The sequence below is a fragment of the Amphibalanus amphitrite genome, unplaced genomic scaffold (genome assembly GCF_019059575.1).
Source record: "Amphibalanus amphitrite isolate SeventyFive unplaced genomic scaffold, NRLGWU_Aamphi_draft 000987F_arrow, whole genome shotgun sequence".
NCBI classification, from domain to species: Eukaryota; Metazoa; Arthropoda; class Thecostraca; order Balanomorpha; family Balanidae; genus Amphibalanus; species Amphibalanus amphitrite.
In genome coordinates, this window is record NW_024882481.1 from 196,700 (window position 1) to 216,025 (window position 19,326).

At 45.5% G+C, this 19,326-nt stretch overlaps 1 protein-coding gene across 3 annotated transcripts in view; it reads left to right on the forward strand.

Moving 5' to 3' along the window:
- Positions 1-19,326, forward strand: part of LOC122368893 (galactoside alpha-(1,2)-fucosyltransferase 2-like) — a 90,032-nt gene that overhangs the window by 19,644 nt on the left and 51,062 nt on the right. Inside the window, exons 6-9 of one of the 3 annotated variants that reach the window (XM_043343205.1) lie at positions 1,794-1,908; positions 2,180-2,298; positions 10,922-11,070; positions 14,389-14,715. In XM_043343205.1, the coding sequence (XP_043199140.1) occupies positions 1,794-1,908; positions 2,180-2,298; positions 10,922-11,070; positions 14,389-14,525 (520 nt within the window). In that variant the 3' untranslated portion in view covers positions 14,526-14,715. Of the gene's footprint in view, positions 1-1,793; positions 1,909-2,179; positions 2,299-10,921; positions 11,071-14,388; positions 14,716-19,326 lie in introns of those variants that run through there. The other 2 variants (XM_043343207.1, XM_043343206.1) reach the window with 2 other exon arrangements.

Sequence of the window (19,326 nt, forward strand, 5' to 3'; positions counted from 1 at the left end):
AGGGGGGTTGCATCAACCCCCCCCCCCCCTGTGCCGGCGAGGGTTAATTCATTTTCATCATTTCATTTCATCATCTTTATTTCAACATCCTTGACGCACACATACAACTGCATACATGGCAATACATGTGAGTAGGACAGGGGAGCAAACTGGAAACCTTGGTGATTACACAGAGACGTACAGGCACATATAGCAGTCATTCAGCCGTTGCATTGTAATTTGTAAGCGTGACAGGTCAATAATCTAATGAGACCCCAGGCGCAACGCAAACACCATTTTGAGCCATTAGCCATCGTAGTGAGTCGGTTAAGCCACAGGAAACTCTAGGAGGTACTAGCCAATTCAGATGACATCATTCAAAGGACATTGATTATCAGAAACACTAGACGTTACGCTCTCTTAAATAAAAACAACGTATATAAACAACTTGAATCTAAACATCAAAGTAAGAAGTTAAATAAATGCAGCAAAATATTGTAATTAAGTACTTGAATCTCAATACTGTACTTCAAGTGTATACGGTACCCATGACGTGACTTGCCTTGGCTAATGTACATTTTGTAACATTTAACCCGCGCCCCGTAGGGCGGTGGGGCCGAAACGGCTCCCCCTGTCCTTTTCCGTCGATAGCTCCTAAACGGCTGGAGATATCGCCACCAAACTTTCAGGACCCTTCCGGGCATCAATTTTACACATTGTGACCAAACATTTTTCCAGAGGCTATGATAGGTTGGCCACAAATGACGTCAGAATGACGCCATGTTCTGCCAGATTTCGACCGAAAAAAGACCTTCGCGAGAAGAGCTGTCAGGCCTACAGGTTTGAAGATACAGAAAAATGATTGAAACATAAAAGGTGTAGAATTGACAGGACTACAAAACTGCTATCTCGGATGTTTGAAATTTTTGAGTTTTGACCCCCGAAATTCAAAAAGCATTTTTTTATATTAGCCAGAAAATCCAAAAAGTTTTTTGAGTTTCGAAAAAACAGAATATATGTGATATAACTTACCGTGTTCTATCTAAATACCAAATTTCAGATCAATATCTTGTTTTTTGACCAAGTTATAGCGAAAAAAAAGTGTTCAAAAATGATGACGTCAAATTTTCAAACTAAATTTTTGGCAACTCTAAACCACGTATGGCATAACAAAGACCGCCATTAGACTCCCCGTGACGAGCTGCATCGAATGGATACCCATTTTATGCAAAAATATCAACTTTGAAATTTGACCTAATTTGACCTGACCTTGACCTGACCTTGACCAAAACGTGACCTAAGCTGGCCCCAAAGGCTGCCTGACCCACATAGTCGCATTTTTCATGTAAAATGGACCATAAAACATGTATCACACGATACTTTCATATTGTGACCCCCAGTGACCTGACCTCTGTGACCTGATCTGGGGTCAGTGACCTCAGATAGCGAAATATGTGTTTGACGAACAAAGTCCCATCGATGGTTTTCAATAACTTACCAATTTACTCGATTTCACAACACATTTCTTGAAATGCCTGTGAACGGTGAAAATCTGACCTTTGACCTGACCTGTGACGTCATCGGTTTGACCTAGGTCAATGAAATTTGGTCACAAGGTAGTTAGTTCCCCGATGGGGCTATCGAACGCCGTTTGAATTTTGAAAATCGGCCGGTAAATTTACGAGATCTTAGGGGGGCCGAAACGCCCCCCCCCCCCCCCGACGGGTGGTAGGGTCCGCCGGTAGCCCTACGGGGCGCGGGTTAACGAATTCGCCTACCGCTTATACATAGCTATGAGCACACGATGTCCACAGGCATGACCTGACGAAGTACGCCAACGTGCGCCTGCACAGGGTGGCGGCCGGCAGGAGTGACGTCACCTTTGTCGGAGTTCATGTTCGAAGGACAGACTTCGTCAAACATATGCAGGTGAAGCCGACGCCTTTTTCATGTGTTCCTGTGCCGCAGAGTACTTGATCGAGGCGGTGTCAGTGCATGGTAGACGTTACTAAGCAAGGGCAACGAGAAAATGAGCGCATTGGCTGTAACGAGACATTTGAAGTTACACTATTTGTGGTTTTTGTTAAAGATAATGCTGGCAAAGCTGCAAATAAATATAAGCCCATCTTTTTTTCGTTCGAGTTCCTTTGCTTTGACTGCTTTTAACTGAGGTGGCTTATCATACGATATGTTTTTGCAGAATTTCTTTCACGGTCATCTAGTGAATGCGTCATTCTTTCACTCTGCGATGAGCCTATGCAGGAAGCGGTATAATAACCCAGCATTCATCGTGACCAGCGATGACAAACAATGGTGCAGGTAAGCATGTAAGCAGAAAAAACTGTCTTGATTTGCCCGGGTCGTTGGCTGATAAGCCGATGTCTTTGCCAAGTATGTTCATCCTATACCCAGCTGGATTTATGGATAGATGGAATGTACCTGATATTCACACTAGCCGTTTTCACGATGACCATCTGGTAAATATTTGGTGCACATTAGGTGGAGATTTGGTGCAGATTTGGTCAAATTGGGCTCAGTGTGTTTCCTAAAAGTTATCAGTGCGGGCTGCTCAGATGCTTATGCCTTATATACCTTATTTTCGAATTATCAGATTTTATTAGCGATTATAACACTAAAATAAATTCATGATGCGAAATGTCAATCATAAAAAACATACGATATGTAATGTAATAGGGAGTTGGTGCAGCTCTCGTCAAATTAGGTGCATAATCACAGTTAGCCCGGAGTAAAAACGGCTACTGCCAGATATTTAGAAATAAACGTTTTATGCACCATGAAGCATAGTTACATTTTTCATTTCTTAGAAATTTAGTCCAAATGGTTGAATAGTTGACAATGTACATTAGTGCCCCCCGCGCCCTACTGGGGCCTGTGTATAACACGCCCTACTGGGGGGGGGGGGGGGCGTGTTATACACAGGCCCCAGTAGGGCGCTTGTATCCCCCTCTTAACTCCGAAACTACTGGGCCGATCGTCAAAATTCAAACGGCATCTGATAGCCCCGGAAAAACTGTCGAACGAAACCTAATTTCATTGACCTCGAGGTCACCGATGACGTCACAAGTCAGGTCAAAGTAAAAGTTATCGATATTTGGCTTGTTCACATTTTGGGCTCTGGCTGCCGCCTTACAAGTCAGATCAGGCTGATTTTTGGTTTACACACTCGTGAACAGATGCTTTAGATACCCTGAGAGTATAAAACTTGTACTTTGTTTTTCAGGTCAGGATCAGGTCATCATAGGTCACGGAAATCTTATGTCATAAGTCGGTCACGTGACACATGTTTTGTGGTCCATTTAGGCCATATATTTCGAATTCGGTGTCGCCTGTGTCATTAGAGGCCATTTTCATCTGAATATAGCTGAGGTCAGGTCACTTTCAGGTCAAAAAGGTCAAATTTCAAAGTTAAAATTTTTCAACAAAATATATCTATCGGATGCAGTTTGAGCTCAGGAACACGATGCTGCTATTTATATTGGTTAAGATGTCAAATTCGTACAGAAAATTGATTAAAAAAATAAAATTGTGAAATTTTTGCTTTAACCCTAGAACGCCTAGGTTGTATCACCCCCCCCCCCCTGAGGTTTTTTCGAAGTGCACGCTAAACGGCTTGTCGTAGCGGGCTGAAATTTTCAATACCCTCTGGGGCAACCTTTGCGCATCTTTTGCCGAAAAAAAATTGATCGGGTCATGTCAGGTCACGAAGTTATGACGTCATAAGAGGTACAGCCTCCGGCCGGATTTTCACAAACTGAGTGCCAACGCCCGAGGTTTCCTGCCGGTGGTACGGACATCGCGGTTGATGGATCGTGATGAAACTTCCCATGCATGTTGGGGCAGGTATTGGCTATCATATGGTATAAGAAATTTGACCGGGTCAGGTCAGGTCACGGAGCTATGACGTCACAAGAGGAACAGCGTCCGGTACTATTTTTGAAAAGCGCCCGAACCACTATTTTGCTAATTCTTGTCACCTCAATGGGAATATGCAGCAATATTAGCTTATATAGGGAGCAAATGGACCTCCCAAATCCAAAAATACAATCAGATTTCAAAAATTTAAATTTTGATTTTTCGAATTTCTGCCGCCGACTGTGACCTTACCGACTTCCGGCGCTCCCAACGCGCCATTTTTAGAGCTAGGGAAACGAAATACATACCAAACGATAGAGAATTGATCAAGGAACACGATAGTGAAGGTTTCAAGTCGATATCTCCCACCGTTTTGCCGCAATCGCCGCCGAAATTTGAAAAAGTCTATTTTTCCGAAAATTTGACCTTTGACCGGTCAAAAGTAGGTCAAATGTTGACCTAGGACCAAAAAATATACCACCAATCGCGAGATCTCGTTGAGAGCAATCCGTTGGTTTTTCCGCTAAGCTCTACGACCTTCCGTTTCGAAACGCCAGGGGGGGGGGTCGTAACAACCCCCCCTGGTCGTTCGTGTTATGAGAAATGGCCTGGTCGTGCGAGGGTTAATGCGCAATGCGCATAACTTGGCCATTTTTGAAGATATCTGGCTAAAAATTGCTAGAGTAAGTCATAGGCATGTGTTCTATCATATATATTCCGCTTTTTTCTTCAAAAAGTCAAAAAGTTTTTGAAATACTATAAAAATACAAGTTTTTAATTTTAATATATGCAATTTTCAACATTTTCAATATTTTGAAAATTCAAGATAGCAGTTTGATAGCGCAGTCCATGCTGAGTCCTATCATGCAAAGAAATTGGATCTAGCTCAAAAACTGAGCTCTTGGGATCGATTCCCGTGGTTCAATGTTTTGCGTCGAAAAAGGCCAAACATGACGTCACTCTGACGTCATTTCCGGCCGACCTATGATAGATACGAAGTTCAATTTTTGACACAAGGTGTCAAATTGATGCAGCCAAAGGTACTGATAGTCTGGCGGCGATACGTTAAGCTGTTTAGAAGTTATTGCAGAAAAACGGGAGGGGCTATGAATAGCTCCCCCCCCCCAGTGGGGTGTGGGTTAAGCGGAGCTTGCTACGTTGCCAAAAGAACCCGCTGCACCCGACCTGCGCTGGTAAGTACGCATATTAAAGTGTTTTTCCCTGCTGCAAATACGTTTCATGTTTGGTTGTAAATCCTGAGAGCCTCACCTGATTATATTTTTATTTTATAATTCCATCCATCGGATACGGCTTAATTTTAGATAGTAGAGACGAATCACTCAGAGCTCTTGTGAAAGTCCTGCGGATGACTACTCTTCGTGGCGAAAAAGTCATCAAACGGCTTGCATGACATCTATATCGGTCAGAGATATTTATCATCATCATCATCATGTATTCTTATGTTCGTCCACATTCGATGGCTTTTCGGAACAAGTGTCAGGTTTACATAAAATCAGGTACCTATTAAAAGTAAAATATGCAGCATAAAAGTAAGATTGCACCCTACACTAAAAATATTAAAATACACATGAAACACGCCTAAAGGTTATCAACACCATTTAAAAAAAAGTATCAGTGTCCTATTTAGGTGGAGGTCGTCAGCCACTTTCTCGCCCTTCTCCGACAGACTCTGGCAGAGCGGGACTCTCTCACTTCCGCAGGAGCGCGGTTCCAGAGTGAGACAGCACGACAAAAGAACGACTTCCGTGCGTGTTCACTGCGCACTCGAGGGATCTGCAGCGAGCCGGCTAGAGAGCCCCTCGTGTCCCTGGTGGAGACGTCACTGCGGTGTGCGATTTGGGCCGTGAGGCCGGTTGGCGCTTGGTCGTTATTGAGCAAGTAGCGCATTTGCGATGCGTCGCGCTCGGCCACAAGGTTGTCGAGTGACGGCCACTCCAGTTTCGCTAACAACGGCGTGACATGGTCGCGTCTCCTCGCCCCCTTCACCACCTGCGCACAGTGGTTTACCACTTTCTGTAGCCGATGGCGCTGGGTGGCGTTGCAACCAGCCCATACAGTAGAGCAGTAGGCGAGATGTGGAAAGATGAGCATTTCTACAATCATTTTCTTTACAGACTCCGGCAATTTGCCAGCCATTTTTGATAGGCCTCCGCAGTGGCGCGGGAACTTCTTCCAGACTGGGGGGGCTGAACCATCATAGAGATCAACCTAGGGTACCCCCAAATCTAGCTTTCTCATCGGTTTTAGGCCACTTATTTTTCAGACCTTGGCCTTTTCAACGAAAAAGAAGAAAATATTTGCAAAAAAGTGAGGTATTCCGTCTCAGCTGAGTGAAGAAACTAACGTTTTGGCAACCTGGAATAAAGGTTTAAGCTGCCAAATGAGTTGCCGAGTCAGTAAAATAGGTAGATTTTTCACTCACATGCTTTCTTCCTTTGTGACTCACAACTCCTAATTTGGGGAGGACAAGCTGCCCCAACGGTTCCTGGCCTCATGAAAAGTTGTGAGGCACCGCCCCCACGGCCCCAGAGTTGTGAGGGCAAGCTTCCCCCACTGCCCTCTCCCCCGGTTCCCGCGCCTATGTATGAATCTATGAAATTGTGTTGGTAGATTTCCGATTTCGATTCCTCCAGCTGGGGGGGGGGGGGGGGCTCAAATACATTACGAGCCCCCCCAGCCGAAAAGTTGGAGGGGCTCAGCCCCCCCTAGCCCCCCCGGTTCCCGCGCCACTGGGCCTCCGAGTGTGGCATAGCAGCGTCTGACTGTGCCAGACACATGCTTCTCAAAAGTCAGCCCTGCGTCTACATCCATCCCCAGCACTTTCACCGTTGAAGACGGTCTGATTGAAGCATCGCCAAGTTGAACAGAAAATTCAGAGGTTAACAACCTCCTGTTTGACTTGATAAGAATAAGATCCGTTTTAGTGGGGTTAATTTTTAGACTGTTTTCGTTAAACCAACTGTGCGCGGTGGCTACGGTGCGCTCAACACTCGCTTTCAGTTGAGACAGATCGTCGGGTCTACTCCGGTGCAAAAACTGGACATCATCGGCGTACATGACTATTTTGGACTCCTCTGTGTCTATGTAGGACACTAAATCGTTTGTAAAAATTAAAAATAACACTGGGCCGATCAGGGACCCCTGCACCACGCCATGCGTAATGGGCAGCGTGTCACCTGTACCACCTCTCACAGCCTGTCTGCGCCCGCCGAGCCAGTTCACAAACCAGTGGGTATCAATCCCGTACCAGCCGAGCTTCTCCAGGAGCCGGGGATGCCGAACGCTGTCGAACGCCTTGGACGTATCGGCCGTGGTAAGGCAGCCAATGAACCCACGGTCCATGCCGTCCATTAAATACCCAACAGCGTCCAGCATCGCCGACTCCGTGGATCGGCCCGGCCGGAACCCATGCTGTTCATCGCAGAGTATGTTGTGTGACAGTAGATACGACATCAGTTGGAGACAGACAACACTCTCTACCAGCTTCGCGACGGTCGGCAAAATTGATACGGGCCGGTAATTGCTGGGGTCTGCTGTACTCCCTGCTTTATGGATGGGAGAAACTGTTGCGATTTTCCACGACACTGGCAGCTCTCCCGACACAATGGAAGAGTTCACGACATTAAGTGCCGTGATGCCAGAGTCAGAGGTGATCCAGTGGGGGGTACAACCACAGAGCTGGACATAACCGAACGTCTATACATAGATGAGCCGGGGATTGAAAATTTGATGTCATCAATTTTGAACAGTGTTTTCGCTATAACTTGGTCAAAAAGGGAGATAAGTCTTAAAGTTGGTATATGGATAGAAGGTGGGAATGACTATCAGATGTATTCCGTTTTTTTTTTTTAATTCGAAAAACCTTATGGATTTTTTGGCCATTATATCCAAGAAGTTCTTCTTTTTTCATTTTTAGGGTCAAAATCCCCAAAAAAAAAAATCCGAGATAACAGTTTTATAGCCCTGGTAATTCTGCACATTTATGTCCGGAACATTTTTCTCTATCTTCAAAGCATAGGCCTGACAGCTCTTCCCGCGGAACTGTTTTTGGGCGTTAAACTTTTGACTCTAAATTCTGCCATAGAACTGGAATTGCGCGATCGGAGGGTAGAGGGCAGGGTCACCGCAACAAGCTTCGCTTAGCGGTGGCTCTGTCCTTGTGAATCCTTCCTATCAAAAAGGTTCGGACAAAATTTATATAAAAAAAAAATGATGCCCGGAGTGCTCCTCAAAGTTTGGTGACGATAGATGCAGTCGTGTAGGAGATATGTACGGAAATGGACAGGGGGGCTGTTTCGCCCCCCCTCCCTCCCCTACGGGGCGCAGGTTATTTATTTACAAACAAATCAATTTTCGATTCTAGTAGCCCACCTTTCGACTATGAAGGATCAAATCAGCCTGCCAGCTAGATACTCGGCTTCTGTTTCACCGGCCCGACGCTTCGCGCGCCCTGGGCCTCGTTTCATAAAAGGAATTACTTACGGCGTTCCGTCAATTATTCCAGATTTGGCGTATTTGATGCCAATTCGGTTTCATAAAGCCGGAAACCGGAGTAATTCACGCCATCGAAATTACGGAGCTCCATTTACGGCAAATGCTTGATTCCGGACCAATTGATGCCATTTGGGTTTCATAAAACGACGTAATTAACGCCAAATATTTTATCAAGTGCTTGATATCAGTGGTGTAAACTACGCACAAAAATGTTGCGTGAATTTGAATTAATGTGAAGATTCGAAGCTAATTTTTAATATATTTTACAATGTTGAGCCCGGTGAGGAAGAAAGAACAGCCAAAATGAGAAAGAGAAACTGCAAATCTTCTGTACCAGTCGCTTTTTGTGGCCACTATCGGAATTTTGTTTATTCGCCGCGCCGCGCCACTTTCGTAGTTAGGCACTTCTGCTTAGCTGGCTTTCTGCTGTTTTCAATATATTGATTTAATAAAGGATGGTCATCAATATCAATTTTGTTTTTTCATAAATAATTTTTAAGATTTAAATTCAACATAATTGTTTTATAATTTCTCGTAAAAAATAAGTGTTGACATGAAATTGTAATTTGTAGGACGCTTGATAAATTACGGCAACTACGCAAATGTGCTTAGTTACGGAGGTGTAAACAATTCCATTTGTGGCTTTGTGAAACGGCTTCATTTGCGCTCCGTAGTTTGAAAGGGTGTGATTTACGGAAAGGTGTAAGTTACGGCAGAGCTTTATGAAACGAGGCCCTGGTGGTGCCCGGGCGCAACAAATCCGCCGCCGCCTTATGCAGTGACCTTGACCTCCGCCGCCTGCTGCGGTTCCAAAGCTAAGCCAGCGTGAAGTTGGGACTGGAGAGCTCGGTCAGTCATGGTGGCGCGGGGTTTACACCTCCGCCCGGCGCGGGGTTTACCACGCACTTATAGGGAGGTCGGATGGACTATACTCCCCCCTCGGAATTTCACGAATTACCTCGCGTTACAGCGACCGATCGCGACGACACATTCAGCACCGCTGAGTTAATAAATTGTACACACACCCTCTCCCCAGAAAATTTCAGAATTCTGACCCAGCTGGACGTGTACCTAACCTTTTTCTCGACATCATGTCCGGCCGGAATAGGTCAGCGTATGTTGTAAGCGCATCTCAGCGTATGCCAGCTCATGCCGCCCATGCGGTTCAAGACGTTTTCTGTATACAGTATAAAAACGTTTCAACTAGTGCAATGATGGACGTTCCATGCGCAATGGTGGATGTCAAAGCCACGTGAAGGTGAGGTCAAGGTGGAACTCCGAAAGACGTTGGCTAACTTTTCGAGTTTTACATGTTGTTAGGGTGATTTTGGAGCTGATCTTTAATCCGCGCCCCGTAGGGCTACCGGCGGACCCTACCACCCGTAGGGGGGGGGGGGGCGTTTCGGCTCCCCCCCCTAAGATCTCGGAAAGTTACCGGCCGATTTTCAAAATTCAAACGGTGCTCGATAGCCCCACCAGGGAACTACCTTGTGACCAAATTTCATTGACCTAGGTCAAACCGATGACGTCACAGGTCAGGTCAAAGGTCAGATTTTCACCGTTCACAGGCAATTCAAGAAATGTGCTGTGAAAGCGAGTAAATTGGCAATTTATTGAAAACCATCGATGGTACATTGTTCGTCAAACACATACTTTGCTATCTGAGGTCACTGATACCAGGTCAGGTCACAGCGAGGTCAGGTCACCGGGGGTCACAATATGAATGTGTCGTGTGATACATGTTTTATGGTCCATTTTACATAACAAATGCGATTATGTGGGTTAGGCAGCCTTTGGGGCCAGCCTAGGTCACGTTTTTGTGAAGGTCAAGTCAAGGTCAGGTCAAATTAGGTCAGATTTCAAAGTTGATATTTTTGCATAAAATGGGTATCGATTCGATGCAGCTCGTCACGGGGAGTCTAATGGTGGTCTTCGTTTTGCTCTACGAGTTCTAGAATTGCCAAAAAATGAGTTTGAAAATTTGACGTCATCATTTTTGAACAGTTTTTTCGCTATAACTTGGCCAAAAAACAAGGTATCGATCTGAAATTTGGTATGTAGATAGAAGACGGTAGGCACTATCACATATATTCCGGTTTTTTCCGAAACTCAAAAAACTTTTTGGATTTTTTGGCGAATATATCCAAAAAAATGCTTTTTTGATTTTTGGGGGTCAAAACTCAAAAATTTCAAAAATTCGAGATAGCAGTTTTGTAGCCCTGTCAATTCTACACCTTTAATGTCTGATCATTTTTATGTATCTTCAAAGCTGTAGTCCTGACAGGTCTTCTCGCGAAGGTCTTTTTTCGGTCGAAAATGACAGAACATGACGTCACTCTGACGTCATTTGTGGCCAACATATCATAGCCTCTGGAAAAAATTTTGGTCACAATGTGTAAAATTGATGCCCGGAGGGGTCCTGAAAGTTTGGTGATGATATCTTCAGCCGTTTAGGAGATATCGACCGAAAAGGACAGGGGGGGGGGCCGTTTCGGCCCCCCCTACGGGGCGCGGGTTAACCTCACCGAACCATGCTCGTCTGTCTCGCCCGCAGGCAGCACTTGAGTGCGCCCGATGTGCACTTTCTGGGCGATCCACGCAGCGAATCCCCCGGCGTGGAGCGGGACCTGGCCCTGCTGGCCGCCTGCAATCACACCATCTTCGACTATGGCACCTACGGCTTCTTTGCCGCATTCCTAGCAGGTCAGTGAGGTCAGCTACCGTGTCATATTTGATGACAACTTAACCCGCGCCCCGTTGGGCTCTGCCGAGCAACGCGCCCTGTTGGAGGGGGGGGGGCATTTTGCCCCCCCCCTAAGATCTCGAGAACCACGCAACCTAGCGACAAGCGGCAAACGGTGTTGGATAGCCCTATCAGGGAACTACATTGTGACCCAATTTTATTGACCTAGGTCAAACCGATGACGTCACAGGTCAGGTCAAAAGTCCAATTTTCACCGTTTACAGGCATTTCAAGAAATGCGTTGTAAAATCGAGTAAAATGCATTTCATTGAAAATCATCGATGGGGAAATGTTCTTCAAACACATATTTTGCTATTTGAGGTCACTGATACCAGGTCAGGTCACAGAGGTCAGGTCACTGGGGGGTCACAATATGAAAGTGTCGTGTGATACATGTTTTATGGTCCATTTTACATGACAAATGCGATTATGTGGGTCAGGCAGCCTTTGGGGCCAGATTAGGTCACGTTTTGGTCAAGGTCAGGTCAAGTTCAGGTCAAATTAGGTCAAATTTCAAAGTTGATATTTTTGCCTAAAATGGGTATCGGATCGATGCAGCTCGTCACGGGGAGTTCAATGGTGGTCTTTGTTTTACCGTACGTCGTCTAGAATCGCTAAAAATTGAGTTCAAAAATTTGACGTCATCATTTTTGAACAGTTTTTTTCGCTATAACTTGGCCAAAAAACGAGATATCGATCTGGAATTTGGTACGTATATAGAAGAGCGCAGGGACTATCACATATATTCCGGTTTTTTCGAAATTCGGAAAATTTTTGGATTTTTTTAGTTTTTCTATAAAAATCAATTTTTTGATTTTTTTTTTGGGCCAAAACCCAAAAATTTTGAAAATCCCAGATAGCAGTTTTGTAGCGCCGCTTTTTGTCTACTAGACCATATAAAGAACTTTGAAATTGCTTGATAACTGTAAATTTAGTGAGCGTTTCAAGATTGCATGTTTTTGCTCATTTTTCCTCGAACATGACCTCCGTTTGACCTCAATACCTAACTCCTGACCTAAGACTTGAAATTTGGTGTGAAGGTGTCAAATTGATGCCCGGGAAGGTACTGAAAATTTGGCGGCGCTGCGCGCCGCTGTTTTCTTGCTATTCAGGAAAAACCACAGGGGGGGGGGGCAAAATGCCCCTCCCCCAACGGGGCGAGGGTTAATTCTCCGCTCCTTGCTCCCTATCCTTGTCAACGTAAGATGCAGAGGTTGCATCAATTTAGCATCAATGCGGCTATTGCTACAGAGGTATAAAGACACTGAATGAGTTAGCCATTTGAGGAGAGGCACCGTTATGTCACCTTCATCAGCCCAGTTGAACCCAGAGTCGGCTTAAGGCCGCCCCACACTGAACCTCACATACGGGTTGCGAGTTTATGGGTTTGTGGGTTTCTTCAAAGTTAAAGAATACATTGAATACAAAGAATGCATACTACATTGAGTGACCTACACTGCGACGAGCGAGTGTGGGTCACACACCCAACGAGTGAGTCGGCGAGTTTTTGACTTGCGAGTCACCTCGCGTTGCATTTCAAAAATTGATTTTGAGGTAACCTTCGGTTTTCCTCGCGAGTTTTGGTGTAGTTTTGTTGGTGTCGGTTGTAGGTTCGTTGTGCTGTTATTGAGGTATTGTGTGATTTTCGAGCTCTTTAAAATGATTATCTGGGATTTTCCATAAAATGCCATTTTCACCCCAAAAAATTCAAAAAACTATATTTTTTGGAAAACATTTAATAAAATCCAAATTTTTTGGAATTTGCAAAAAACGGAATATATGTTATAGAGCTCTATTAGAACATTAGATGTCCCAAATTCCAACTTTCCATCTTGATTTTTGATCCCAAATTGTAAAAATTAGCTCCAACATGCATAGGGCATGGTATTGGTGACGTCATAAGTATTTTCGTGAATTAGAGGCACTTCTGAACATCGCATGTGAAAACAAATGGCACCACTAGATTCCTCGGACAAAGCTCGTCTAGAAAAGTGCATTTTTATGTCAAAAATAAAAAGTTGAAAATTGACTTTTTTCTTAGCCCTCGTGTAGTTATGCATGGTATAACCGATTTTTTATGCTTTCAATGCACACTTATCACCAGCACAGTGAATTGGGGTCACATATAACCATTACCATCGGATTCGGCGTGAAAAATAAGCCATAGGTAAAACATGGTGTCGTGCACGCCCATGTAGCAAAAAGTGAAAACCGTGACCTTTCGTGACCTGACCTGACCTTGACCCGTATGACCCCTATACGCACATGATACCTTCACTAGGTCTTTGAGGTCATTTTTGGTGAGTTTCGAGCAGCAGCTATCGATTCCGCTGTCCATAAGCCTAATCATGCAAAACCCCAGAATTTGCCCTTTGACCTGACCTTGACCCGAAAGTTGACCTCAATCTTAAAATCTTAAGAGTGCTTTGGGAAGGTCTTGTAGAGACCTTTCGAACGCCGCCTCGCGGGGCTCGATACGACTATTGGTTCTCGAGATAACAGGGGGGTGTCGGATCCGACCCCCCCCCCCCGCCCCCCCAGGCTGTCGTGGGTACGGAAATAGCCCAGGCGGTGCCGGGATAGGGTCCGCCGATAGCCTTACGGGGCGCGGGTTAAGTTTCCATGACACTTTTGGGCGCCGAGTTCTTGATATTTAACCATTGTAAATGTTTGCGAACCATGCGTGGTGCACTTGTGAAGGATGTTCATCTTGTAGACTCTTTCTTCTGCATTTAAACAAAGCATTTTTATTTAGCAGCTACCATGCTTACATACGTGCATGCTACGCTTAGCTGAGAAAGATGGTAGGTACAGTAAGTATAATTAGCATCTTCCCTCCTTGAGGTTATGCCTTTTTTTTTTTTGTTTGTTTTGTTGGGTTAGGCCCTTTCGGTCCATTTAGACCATTTCAGAGCCGGGAGGAAGATAGGATATAGGGGGAGACATTGGTCTGGGCAGGCACCCTAGTGAGTCACCGGGGCTGAGCCCGTCCAGAGGACAGGCCACCCAGCCCCAAGGTACTCACTGCACCCGGCTACGGGGTGCGCTCCCTCGGGAGCAGCGGTGCCGCTCCAAGGGAGCAGCCCGCATGAGTTAAAGTTGCCTGTCCAGCCCGGAGGGGGGTTGCGGCGTGGAGGAGTAGGATTTCAGTTTCCTGAGGATAGAAGCATGGAACGGTCCGAGGTTATGCCTACCATCTGCAAGTAGGTATGCAGTAAAAGGCGCATGTTGTAGCAAGTACAGCAAACTGACGAGTGTTGTGTTGGGTCTCTCTTCAGGTGGAGATATGATTCTGGCCGACGGGGTCTCGGAGATCGAGTCCGAAGAGGTGACCGAGCTCAGGGAGGGCAAAATCAACGCCACCTTTATCGACGGAAACGGACGAGTGCTCCCAATATGCGTCCGCTGCTCGTGACGCCGACATCATGACCTTTTTATTCATGAATATCTTCTACTACGTGCACTTTTATTGTCGTGACAATTTTTTAATGTAGCGTTTTTATCGAGTTTTTTACATGCTTTATATGGTCGTTGGTATTACCGTGTTTTTAACAACTTTTGGTATTTATACAATAAGCAATAAACGTGCTGAGGTGAAGACTCAAGTCGTCGTTGGTAGGTCGTTGCGACGGTGGCGTCGAGATCACCGATGCGTCTGGCCGATAGGTGGCGACCCAGTCCTCTTGTTGGGCCAGACGGCGCTGCCGCTCTCTTCGTTGCCGCAGTGTGCGCCGCTGTCGCACTGTCACTGTTGCACTGCTGGTAAAGCCGGACAGCCGGGGTTTCTACCTCACTCACTCACTCACTCGGTCACTCACCACTCACTCACTCACTCACTCACTCACTCACTCACTCACTCACTCACTCACTCACTCACCTAGTGAGTGAGAGGAGTGGCGAGTGGCTGATTTCCTTTGGACTCTATGCAAGGTCCTCCATTGGGTATTTATGTGAGTCTCATTCTAATACGAGCACTGGATAGCTAAATAAAACTCTATATTAAATTGTATCACTGGTATTCCCTCAACACCTAAACATTTTTCCTATCGAAAGGTGCTTTGGTCTCACCTAGAAAATGTTCCAGTGACCAATAGGTTGGATGCGATCTGAATGCCCCTAATGACGGTCAAAGTACTGCCAGCTGTCAAAACGACCCAGCTGTCAGACCTGGATCGAATGCACCCCGTTGATTATGTATAATCAACGGCTAAAATATGGCAGCTCATCAAAAAACAGAACGTAAAAAGCTATCAAATGCGCTTTTCTGCAACGCTCTAGCTCTATTCGTTCCCGATCTATGCGCGCCGCTTCGTAAAACAAAAAGTTAAAAAAGGCAAAATTTGATCTTTTATGAACCTGACCTAAAAAATTACCGATGTACTTGCTTCATGATTTTCGACGCGCTCTCGAATGTCGCTTAACACGTGTCGATACAAAGCCCAAGGGCCGCAGTTTATGGGGGGAGGGGCTGTTCAAACATCCCCCGGTACGGCGTGGACATGGCGCCGAGCACCGGCCCGGCGCGGTTAACACGTCAAAGGGGAGGGTTAAAATGCCTTTCTCGGCTCCTAAGCCACTAAAATGTTTGTTATTTAACAACCTATCACATGAGCAACAACCTGTCACATGGTCAAATCAAATTCGGGACATTTTCTTACCATTTGCTTCTGCAAAACTACAAATACAAAAAAGGTACACAAAACAGGTGCAAACCTTAGGCATCGCCAAACTTTCAACCCCAACGTCAGACCGTGCGTCACCAACGTCAAATGTCCATTGCACTGCGTATAAAGTCGCGTCAGTCGTGCTGACGTGATATGACAGTGACGGACGGACGGGGGAGGGGGTGGGTCAGCTCACCTGCTCACTGGGTAAGTGCGGAGAGCGGCGGCCGGCTCTCGCGGCCGCCACAGTCACGTGCGGTGTCGGCTGGCGTTCAGTTGGCGGCTCGCACGAGGACGCTGTCAGACGGTGTTAGGTATACGTGACTGACGGGGGTGAGAAGAGCAGGAAGAACAACAGAACCGAACCGTGCAGTGTAGTACCAGACTGTGCACTGTGCAGTACGCTGCATCGGTAGCATTGCTCGGGAGAGGTAACACGGAGCTGTGGAAACAGGTCTGGCTGTAATGAAGACTACGATTACTGCAACCAACAGTGAGTGGAAAGGTTGATCAATTGGGGCCAAATTCCAAAAGCGAGATGTTAAGCACAGGTGATCAATAATGCAATGAACCCTCATTGACCCGGAAGCGCCGCTACCCCCCCCCCCCTCCATCCCCCCTCACCCACCCCCACCCCCTCCAAAGAATATTTGCGATGTAAGCTTCGGAGCGCTACGATATTGGAGCACGAAACTGTCAGTAGGTACCTTTTCTCCTATCAATGGCAAATCTATACATCTCGATGTTTGAGAGTGTCTAGAATAGCGCTCGTGCAAAACAGACGCTTTTCAATTTTCTCCCATTGACTTATAATGGAGAGGCCGCAAAATTGACCTGACCTTAGGTCACCGATATCAAAATTCCGAGATAGGTATACATTTTATAGATAATGCTGCTCTAACCAATCGCTGAAAGTTTCAAGGCAATCGTTCTGTCGGTGTAGCTATGACACGAGCATTCTTATTTGTCTGAGGTGAGGTCATTTGGCGTGACCTGGTGGCCTGATCTAAGGCGACCTGGGTCGGAAATTTTCACAACTTGTGCGGAAAAAATGCACAAAGGTGTGCCAAAAACGGCGGCGCTCCGCGCCGCCGTTTTTTGAGATATCTGCGAAAAACTGCAGGGGGGTGCTCAAACACCCCCCCGGCCCGGCGCGGGTTAAACGTCATTTGCTCAAAAAAGTTCCGACGGATTTTGCTCAAATTTCCAGGAAACGTGTTAAGCTGATGTATGATAAGGTACAAAGTTTGACGTCGCTGGCGTAAAGCGTGTAGAAGTTATTGGCGAAAACCGGGAGGGGGGCAGATTCTGCCCCCCCCAGCTTGTTAGACTTCGATTAGTGGGATCGTGTAAAAATAACCCGAATTCTGAATGTCAGTTGCTTTTCATCTCAATGCAATGGAAAAATTGACGTCTGTTCCAGCGCAGACCACGTCCACCCGGCACCCGCACACCTACAGGGTCTGTCAGGCACGTGCCCGTGACATCACCTACTCGCTGTGCAAATATCAGCCTCTTGGAAAGAATTGATTGACAGCGCATCACATCACCACACAGGGGGTGCAAACAGATAAACAGGTAGACAAAGTGGCATTATACAAATGGTACAATGGAGGTACTATATAGTGGATAGGGAGGAGGTAAACAGCGCCCTGATACTGATAATGCTGTCACAGCCGGCAGCCACTGCCTGGCACTCTATTAGTCTCACTCTTACTAAAGTCGACATGTCGAATATAAATGCATGCCTAAGGCGCGCACCCCGCTGGAGGAGAGAGGAAAACGAATTATCCCGCCCCCCCCCCCCCCCCCCCACCCCGTGTTTCACTAATATCTTCTAAACGCAATTAGAGCCAGCTACACCAAACTTTCATTAGCTTAAAATAAATCAATTTGCCATCAGCAGTCAGCACTGAAAATTTGAACGAAATTCGTCGGATTTTTTAATTAAAATTACCTCTTAATGTCGTCCTACCACGCCATTTTCGCTCTAAAAACTCGAAAAATTCATGTGCGTCTCACATCCTCAGTTAGACGAGTACGAGCATCTTAAGTAGTAATGAGTACGATCATTTCTAAATGGGTACAACATAAATCCAAGCAAAATAAAATATGTATTAAGCACAAACCGAATTGAGACCAATGCGTGATGTTTTGCCATCTTGGCTCATTTAGCTTCCAACACAACTGCGTCGGAACGAGAGAGGGCAGTGTTGGGCGGAAATGTTACGCAACCCTATCCATGTTACTGTAGAACCATTTTTGCCTCAGTTTCTCATTTTTTGTTCATATTTTAACTATCTAGCCGGTGGATTGGCTGCGAGGCACAATACATATTACACACAATCTGCAGAATTGGATCTTAGCAGGATAGTGAAGGATTATGAAGCGACGGGAAGCGAGTGGCAAGCCTCGACTCACACAACCAGTGCTCAATTAGAGACGTGTAAACGTCGCCAAACTAGCTCGAGCGGATGTATGTATAGCGAGCGGATATGCTACATGCATGTCGGCTCGAAAAGGACCCATGAGCTGTTTTAATTCTATTCGTTTGCAGGACTGTTTGGATCTACTCGAAGCAAATTCATTCTACTTGCCATTGTAATTGGCGTGGGTCACCTTCTGGTGTACAGCACGTCTTGCAAAACATGTAACTCCCTGCTTACTTCGTTCCGCAACAAGACGGTGAGTGTGGCAGGAATAGTCAATTTGAAACTACTTGATGTACAATGTATGCAAATGACTTTTTTTAGGCAGTGGATGCTGATCCTGTCAGCTTTAGCAAAACTGCCTGTCAGCTCAGTTTTGTGTTCCAATTGTTGGGTAATGTGTACTTGTGTTGCCACCAGGGTTGAAAGCGTTCTTGCCCGCGACCGCCTGGGGGAGGGTCGGATCCGACCCCCCCCCCCCCCTCCGTTTTTCTTGAATAACTCAAGAACCGCTTACGCTATCAACTTGAAACTTGGCATACCTTCTCCCCCATCAATTGGACGTCTTCTGTGTAATTTTTAAGAAAAATAAATCAAACATTTTTTTAGATATATCGATTTTAGTGATGTAACTACATGGCGTTTTTAGTCAAAAAGTGGTAAATGTTTAAAAAATCGCCAAACATCAGAGTTTAAAGCAAATTGCAATTTAAGGACATGAATAGACGCAGCTCAACGAGTTCTTTAAAATGGCTATCTCAGATTTTCCATAAAATGCGTTTTTTACCCCTAAAAATTCAAAAAACTACATTTTTTGGAAAACATCTAATAAAATCCAAAATTTTGAGAATTTCCAAAAAAAACTGGAATTATGTTATAGAGCTCTATTAGAAAATTAGATGTCCCCAATTTCAACTTTCTATCTTGATTTTTGACCCCCAAATTGTAAAAAATAGCTCCAACATGCATAGGGCATGGTGACGTCATAAGCATTTTCGTGAATTAGAGGCACTTCTGAACATCGCATGTGAAAACAAATGGCACCACTACACCTTTTTAGGCGCAATTTCAAAAAGTTAAAGGCCAAATTCAAAAAGTTTACATTCAAAATACACGTGAACGT